The following is an 8,948-nucleotide window of genomic DNA, read 5'->3' on the forward strand; positions in this document are numbered from 1 at the left end:
ATTTATCTTTGAGGCATCGCTGGGCACGACTATGGTGCCCTGAACGCGTCTCCGACATTTGTGTTTATCGCGCCTAAAGAAGTGGTTCCTCGATTTCCGCCTGATGACGTCATAGAAGTGTCATGCTGTCGCCGGTCGCGACCCTGGCGGTGTCCCAGCAGCTATGGTGTATGTGGAAGACGCCTGTTCTGCGGCAAGTCGCTCTTCACTGTGACAGTCCAAAAAAGCTACAACAGCCGCAAGTTGGGACACCAGGGACGCCGTGACGACACCACACTCGCGTTCGGTCGTGCTTTTCGCGAGCATTTCTGCGACCAGCCACCAGGATCGCAACTCGCAGGAGCATGACACCCCGGCTTCTGTGATGTCATTTGTTGCCACTTCGAGACCACTTTTGGTGTATGGGAGGGATAGGACGCTAAACACATCAGTCTGAGACGTGCTGCAGGAACCATAACAGACGTCATGCCGGGTCGTGCCATATTTAAGCGTCCTTGACCGAACTCGGTCTTGAAATGCGTAACGCAGGCGTCTTTGCGTTCAGCTCTCGCATTAGAACGCTTCCGACGATTCGTTCGAATCAGAGTTCGGCGTTCTGACGTCCCCGCGCGCTCGCGTTTACGACTCTCCGAAGGCAACCGCCTCCCAGAGAGCCGACCATATATATATATATATAGATAATATGATAATCGAAAAGTAAAGGCCCCATGCACTCGTCGTACCGCTCCGAAGCGGCAGGGCATACACGGAGCGCGAGTTCGCCTGCTTCTTTTGCAGCCGTTGAGGTGACGCCAGAACGCCGAGCTTTGATAGGCTCTAATTAAAGAATAGTGGGTAGACCTTAAAGCAAGCTGCCTTGAGGTCTACCCACTATCCTACAATCAGAGCCAATCAGAGCTCGGTGTCTTTCTGACGTCACCACAACCCCTGCAAAAGAAGCAGGCGAAGTTGCGCACCGCATATACTATGACCCCTCTCGAAGGTGTGGCGTCTGTTAGAAGCTGCGTAATAATTGTACAATGGCGGAAACAATAGCGAGCCCCTTCAGTTCGATTGCGCCTCGCCACATGCACGTTCCGCGGTTTCGGTTGGCGAACTAAATATTACGCAGTTCAGTCACCATCGCTCTACAAGGCTCTTTCTTGGCGAAATGGTTTAGCGTTTATTTTAGGATCATAGCAGCGTGGCTTAGATTCCGCTTGCTGGAAGTTCTGAATATTGCTATGCTATTTCATTTAATATCCCTATAAAAATAAGGTCGAAAAATAAAACTTTACGTGAGTCAATACACGTTTGCAAGAAAGGCTCCTATGCGCTGTCATTTTGCGTGATGCTGGCGCCGCGTAAAATTTCCGCCATGCCGGGGTGCGCTAAGGAAACGTCATGGGGGTGCGCGAGGACAAGATGGCGGCCTTTGTCTGTATCGCCGACGGCCAGCGTTAGCGACGCACTCGCTGTTTCGGAACACAGGAGCAGGTATCCACACCGAATCGTTTCGACTGACTTTGTAACGATCGCAGACTCTGTTCCAGCACGTCGTGGAAGTCAGAGCTGCCACAAGCGCAGCCATCGTTGATGCAACGGCCATGCAGCTTCTGGCGCTATCTGATGAGCGCTTTGAGACTTGATATTTTTCAATTTTTTTTTATTTGTTGCTTATTTAGGTATATTTTTTAATTGTTTGTGCTTCTTCGCGGTCGAAGACAGTACCTGCACGTTTTAGAATAATGTTTGTAGTATCTTTCTGCGTATAGTGGTGTAGGCGTCACCAAGAGACGCTTGGCAACACTGCACGACACGCAAACGAACTCAGTCCTGGCTATAGAGCAGGTCCGCTTCACCTCGGCGCGTGGTTCTAGGTTAAGCCGGGATCTCAGTTGCAAGGGTTTATACATGGTGGGAAAGTAGCGGCAGATCACCTCATATGGTCACAATTTTGATCCATGGAATGAGCAGCTTCTCATTGACATCGAATGCACTCTCGGTGCGCCAGTCCAAACTCCCGGTGTAGAGGTGTTTCATAAATACGTTTCTGATACACCAACATTTTTAAGTCTGAGATTGAATTACGTTAGTCACACACTGGTCACAATTTATTTGTATCTTGCGCACACCACTTAAGATACTAACGTTTTAAAGCAGTAAATATATTTTAGTGGAACCCCCAGAAAAAATGTCTGTCTGTCCATACGTTCGTCCGCCCATCCCTGCATTTTTCCGCTACCTCTTTAGCAAAAAAAAAAAAATGGACGTCACGTGATCTCACGTTATTTGAGCTATTAGGGAGTTTTCGTAGACCGCGTTGCCCCCTCCGCTAAGCCTTCCGCAACGAAGAAGTTGCTACTGCGCTTGCGCGCCGATAGCCTTGACTGTGGAGTTCCCGCTATCGTAGCGCCTTGCGGAGGTCCTTGCGGAACGGCGAAAACGGTCCACGAAAACTCCCTATTGCCAAATCGATCTTGCCGCAAAGGTTACCGGAGAGTTTGACGTCACGTAACCATTCATGGACAAATACACATCCGTAACTTATATTGGGTGTACGTCACGTAACCTATACAAACATTCATTTTCCACACTAAATTTAGCGGGGAAATTGACGTCACGTGACATATTCACGAATTCAGTTCCCCGCTGAATTTAGTGGGGAACTAGTAGTGACCTATACACAAATTGAATTTTACTGCTAAACTTAGTGAGGCGATTGATCCTGGCAGCAGTGAAAACGCAGGCGTCACCGATTGGTAACGCTAAAAGAGAGGAAATTGATTTTTTACTGATAAAGGTGGCGCATCATCTACACCACGAGCACGAAGATACCGAAAATGAACATTTTGACAAGCATACACAGAAACAGGTATACAGTAGTGAGCGCACACTATGTCCAACTCATCAACACCTCCCTTTTCTATACAAAGTAGCCAATGATACTGTTCGTACATATGCCTAATTATTTGCAGCCATCGCTTATGCTAAGAGTCCGTTCAACCCTAAGCTGACCGTGCGGTGGGGACTAGGTGCTGATCGGACCAATCAGCCGACCCTCTTTCATCAACTGACCCCTTTCTCTGCTCGTGGGTATGAGCGGAAGACTATGCCCAGGCGCACGTGGCGATCACGCGGCAAATGATAGACCACTCCTTCGGGTCCGTATCTTCCACCGCGCTTTCAGCTTAAGGGGGAACGGAGTCTAGTGGCCTCCACCATTTATTAGATAAACACAAGAAGACTTCGCATACACCACTGGTCTACAAGGCTTTTGTGTATTCGCCAGAGTAGGACACATATTTCACTTAATGTATCACTTTGGAAGGGCATATAATATGGAGATAAGAATGCTAAAAGCGCCTCTCGAGGTATGAATCCTATCATTTTTGGTTTTTGTTTCACGGTGGTCCAGACATAAAAATTGCTTAAGCGAAGCTGTGCTACGCCTAATATGATTGTGAATAATGATAATAATTATATCAAGAAGTATGAATGAAGAATATTATTTAATTGTCGTTATTTTAAGTTCTTGAGTGGCGCTTGTTGGGAGAGGGGATTCAGACGTAAGTGATCTTTACTGACAAGGCCAACCACTTTTGTAAATTAATCATAAAAATAAGAGGGGGGATAGGATGAGATAGAATTTAAAAAAATAACATAATGCTAAAAGCCGTATTAAGGTATAAAAACCGGACTACTCTTCACAGCTGGCAGCTCCCAAGTTCGGGGCGTTTAAATCCAAATCAACAATGCGTTGACGGGCGCGTGTATCGTTTAAACAATTTTATGGAATTTATTTAAGAATTCCAATTCGTAATAACAAGTAATCCGTTATTTCCCACAGATTATTTCACCAACGTTCTTGCCCCTAGAATCAAAGTTCAACGCCTTAAAGAATTAATAAAAAGAGCCCAAAAAACAGGGAAACAGTGATTAGTTGCTTGCATTAGCAGTGTCGCTCTCTGAGCATTATTTCGCTGACAGTGGGAAACCGCAGGCTGAAACCCTCATCTCAGCAGATATGAAAAGAGCCTCGAGCGAAAATAGTTTCATATCTCTTGCTTTTGACTTAGGACGTGCGCCTGATATTCCACTGCGTACAACGTCGACTTCTATTCCATGGTGTTGCGTTGCAGTGTCCTTGAGATATCTCTCTCGTAAAAGTTAAGAAAAGGCAAGTGCACGCTCAAAAAAGAGCCAATCAGCGCCCTTCAAGAAAGGGCGCGTTGTGATTCGTCGTTCGTCCAGTGTGGAACTTGTATAAAATACGCCGCGTGAATTTTTGCACTCAGTTTTCTTCAAGCTTGTGTCATTCGTGGCTGTGTTTCGGTGAGTCATTTTTAAAACTTAAAAAAAGGTGTGATCTGCACAGTGGTGCTATTGGGTTTCGGATTATGAGCTTATGAAAGAGCTGTATAAATTATTCTAGGGGTATAACAATTCAACTTAAGTGCGTACTTGCCTCTCCACTCTAGCTGAAGCACACCGAAAGTATTGAGACGGGCGAGTTTAGCACGTGGAAAAGAAAAGGGAGCTCATTAGTAACGTCAATGTATTACTAAATAAATTATTTTGCTTTTTAGTAGAACAAATGACTTGCTCCGAGTTTGTTTTATTTTGTGTGAATACATACGAAATTCTAGGGTGCAAATTGCACCCCAGTTGGTGACAAAACGGGTTCTAATTGTGGACCATTTTATGAACAAATATTTTTGATATATGTGTTGGTATCACCGCCAAATTCATGAGTTTGTTCGGAGGAGGTATTTTCTTAACTCTTTTTTTTGTTCATGACGCTAAACCACAGGGCCGAAGGTTTCTTTGGTTCCTTTGAAATGGTTGTTCAAACACGCACTGCCATTTTAAAATATGAACAACAATTTGCTGTAAAACTACACAAACTAGCTTCCCAAGTTCTAATATTGTGAAAAAAAACGAACCAAGGAAAAAAAAAGAGCCAAAAGTAAATAAAAAAGTGTACTTTGAAATTGCTGGGTCACCAGCTCCGAATCTTTTTGCAATAGGGTAGTGAATACTATAGACCCTTTCAATGAAAACAGGTAACTTTAAATAAAACGCTTCTTGTTAAAACACATTTTTAACAATCCTAGGCTTGAAGATGAGAGTCGCAATTCTCCTACTGCTGGTTGCCGCAGTCTCTATCATTGGGTGAGTTTTATATATTGATGTCTAATTAAAAAGAAAAAAAGAAGGCTTCACGAAAGAACGGTTAAAATGCAGGCGAGCTGGTGCAACTTATACATAATGATTGAAACCTGAGACTGCATAACCCTATAAAACATATCATAGGCTCCGGTTTGTATCATGCAACTCCCCAAGATATATCGCTTCCTTATCAAATGGGTTTGAAATAAACGGACGTCTAATGCTCTCCACTTTAGCGCTTTTATTATATATATCTACCGGGTGCTCCAATTTATTTCGAACAGGTTTATTACAAAACATTCATAAAAGATGCCCTAATACGGTTTGTGCAGGTAGGTTATACGGCCAGGAGGACATTATGTGGGTGGCTAATCTTATGGTTAAGTCGGCTAATTATTTAAAGTTCGTTAAATAACTTTTAATTAGTGAAATTAGACATAAGGTTTCGATTAGAAACTTACTGAGCCTCATCGAAAACAACTAAAACAACTTTTTTTAGAACGACTTGAAGCTCGTGAAAATTTCGGGGGCGCTCCAAAGTTACCACGCGTGATGCAGGCGCAAATCAAGCAGTGGCGGAACGCGCTAATGATCTAATCATCCGCGTTCTGAAAGTGCTAGGTTTGCGCCAGCTTCATGAGTGGTAACTTCGGTGCGCCCACGAGTTTCCCATGAGCTTCAAGTCGTTCTAAAAAGAGTTCATTTAGTTGTTTTCGATAACGCTCAGTAAGTTTCTAATTTGAACCATATGTGTTATTTTACTAATTAAAAAGGTGATTAACGAATTTCAATTAATTAGCCACAAAGATCCATAGGCCGGCGCTTTGCCTCGGAGCCACCGAGGCGGCTATCGCAAATTTCATCTGAGACGATTTGTGCAAAATATTTACAGCAATATTAGGGATTCCACAAACTACCTCAACCTATTGCCAGCGATAACCTGATGCAGTTTATGCCCCCAGGCGGAAACTAAAAAATAAGTGTGTAAGTAAGAACACAGCCGTTTGCTACCGCACGAGAAAAAAGGTAGAGACTGTCGTCAAAGCGAAATCTGATCAAATTAAACACGATGAGAGCACCGCTTTTCTGACTTCTCATTCGCTAGCCTCCCGGCGCTGTTTTTCCTTATTCGTTTATATTTTTGCAGGCATCTACTGCACGAAGGCTCCATAAATAAAGTTTTCGTGCTTTAAAATCAAGTCTTGTAAAACATATTTTATCCCGAGCACTGTAGAAGGTGTTAATATTTCTAGCGTTTTGATCACTGACTCTACTAACATGGTCTTTTATTTCTTCATCAACAGAGTCCAGGCCACCAGCCCACCTATTTGTACAAACGTAAATTGCGCCGACCAACACTGCAATCCCGTCAGCTGCACCTGCGGCTCCTACAAGGGGTCATGCGGTTGCTGTGACGTCTGTTACAAGGTTTCGTGAATTTACACAGTTTGGTTCTTGACGTAGTATGGTAATTAAGTAACTCGACAGAAGAAGTAATTGATGTGCCAAATGATACTCAAAGGATACGCAAGGTTAGCATGCCAGTCAGCAAGAGCCTGCAATCTGCTAACGACTCTACGTACCTCTTTTATGAAACAAACAACATAGCTCTGAACAGTCTTGGAAACCTCATTTATTACGACACGATTGTTAATACGAATATGACTAAAATATTCTATCTGAAAGAGAATGAAGCACACGGCGCAGATGCGACTCGACAGAAAAACAAGGTTTAGACATCTCAAATTTTTATATTGAAAGTTGATCTCTATTTTGAAGCGTTTTGTTTGTCTCAGCCTATTCTGTCCCGTTCTCTCGCGCTTTTATTTTCATATCTACTCTAAACTTTATGCAAAAATAAATTCAGAATCAAATTTATTTTCTTGCATAAGGCGTGTATTTGCGTTACGTTTCGCGCGTGTAGCATAGTTCCCTGGAAGTATTAGTGATGATGCTGAATTTTATACCTTAATTTTATTTACTAAAAAAAATTTGTCACAATAAAAAAATGGCTTGCCGATTATGTCGTTCAAAGTTTCCAAGACGTTTAATTAAATATAACATTGGCTTACACAAAACATTCAGTACCGAATCTACAGTGTCGCGAAATATATAGACGTCGCTTATATTTTCCACATAATAAAACTATTACGTAGTTCCTAATTTTGATTGCCAAGACTGGCAAGGAATTTGAACAGAACTTTTTTCTCTCACAAAAAAATGAATTTTCGAGTCTCATCGGCCATCAAAAGAAATCCGGAGTGAATTTCTAAACAAATTCATAACGACCTAAATAAAAAGAAAAAAACCTCTTTCTGAAGGTACACGCAAAAATGAAGATAAAATTAACATCGATCGAAAAAAAAATAACATGTGGTGTTTTCTCATGCATTTGCGTCCTTACATTGTGCATTTTAAAAGTAAAGAAATCAAGAGAAAACGTTTTTATCTGGGAATTTAACCTGACCAACATCTCGGTGCATAAATATTCCCGCGATCATCCGTTGCTAGATTGTTGCTTTATTGCGAAACAATTTTTTCATAAAAAAACTCGCTTAATGTGATTTTGTTATTTTGTGCATTTGGTGATAAAAAAACAGAAAATGCGCCTTCTTCGTCCTCACACCAAGAAAGGGGCTTGTGTTGTTTTTCGACCCTCAAGTATGCTTCTAACACAATATTGCAGATGTATCGGTGAAAAATCACTTTGTATGCTAATAGAACTAGCAGGAAATTCTGAAATTTACACATTCACAAAAGTGCGGTAAAAGCTCCACAAAAGACAACCAAACGTCAAGAAAAATGTCGTCTAAACTTTCTTTCGGTCGAACTTTCTTTTCAGTGCGCCAATACCCCCTGCATCATACTTCACCAGGATATTTGCGAGGATGGCTACGAGTGCAAGCTGAATGATCCAGATGCAAACATCTTCCAGGGAGCCGAGGGTACATGCGTTGCGTCCCCAAGCACAGCGGCCCCACATGGTCACGCGCACCATTAGATGGAGCATGAGTGTTAAAGATTGAATAAAAATAGGGTACTCTGATGTATGAAACCTGCCGAATAAATTAGAACCCTTTTTGTTTTTGTCTGGAAGCGTCTTCGAATCAATATTTTTTGGATATTGAATTATCTAGTTATTCAGTTTGTTTCCGGTGCAGTTAAAATTGATATTTTAGTTCAAAGTTACGGATCTTTACATGCTACAAGGAAGAGAACAAGTAAAATACGTGTCTGCCCCTTATGTTGTCTCATGTTGCCTCACTGGTGTTTAAAAGAAAACACAGTTCATACACGGGGTATTCATCCACTAAAGATAGTTTTAACTAAGGATATATCAGCCTAGAAACCAGCTTTTCAAAGGCAGAGATTAGGGCACGACCGAAACGCGATTATTTGGTAGCTAGTTTCTTAAAGAAAAGCTCTATATGATGTTTTAAATGTTTGTCACACTTTGTCACACCTTAATAAATAATTAGTGACTTCCATTTAAGGTGACCTGTACTAAAAAATACTGCCTTTTTATTTGTATTTTTTTTTACTTTTATCTCCTTTCTGCATAATTGGCATGTACGATATCACCCTGCTATCTTCAGCTGTGGAACGTTTGAGGGAAGAGGCTTTGAGGAAACATAGGAAGAAGAAAATTATAAATTAGCCTCCCGTCGTCAATATAAGCCAAGGAAAGAGTACGTTTTAGAAAAAAAAATATTTGTTTGTGCATTTTAATTGCATTTTAACCCAGAGAAGGTTCCAGAAGGGTTCAAGAGAGAGAGAGAGAGAGAGAGAGAAAATCT

At 42.0% G+C, this 8,948-nt stretch overlaps 1 protein-coding gene across 1 annotated transcript; it reads left to right on the forward strand.

Annotated features, from left to right (window-relative positions):
- The first annotated feature begins 4,241 nt into the window (after positions 1 to 4,241).
- On the forward strand, positions 4,242 to 8,395 carry LOC8040353 (8.6 kDa transglutaminase substrate). Its single transcript, XM_040213903.2, has 4 exons — positions 4,242 to 4,314; positions 5,097 to 5,154; positions 6,456 to 6,579; positions 7,994 to 8,395. The coding sequence occupies exons 2-4, from the start codon at positions 5,105 to 5,107 to the stop codon at positions 8,150 to 8,152; spliced, it is 333 nt and encodes a 110-aa protein (XP_040069837.1). The 5' UTR covers positions 4,242 to 4,314; positions 5,097 to 5,104; the 3' UTR covers positions 8,153 to 8,395.
- Positions 8,396 to 8,948: the final 553 nt, after the last annotated feature.

This window comes from Ixodes scapularis, unplaced genomic scaffold, assembly GCF_016920785.2.
Source record: "Ixodes scapularis isolate PalLabHiFi unplaced genomic scaffold, ASM1692078v2 PGA_scaffold0__279_contigs__length_252992795, whole genome shotgun sequence".
NCBI lineage: Eukaryota > Metazoa > Arthropoda > Arachnida > Ixodida > Ixodidae > Ixodes > Ixodes scapularis.

Coding starts and splice junctions, on each gene's coding strand:
- LOC8040353 (XM_040213903.2), top strand. CDS start 5,105: ATGAGAGTCGCAATTCTCCTACTGCTGGTTGCCGCAGTCTCTATCATT. Junction 5,155..6,455: donor GCCGCAGTCTCTATCATTGG/GTGAGTTTTATA, acceptor CTTCATCAACAG/AGTCCAGGCCACCAGCCCAC. Junction 6,580..7,993: donor GCTGTGACGTCTGTTACAAG/GTTTCGTGAATT, acceptor CTTTCTTTTCAG/TGCGCCAATACCCCCTGCAT.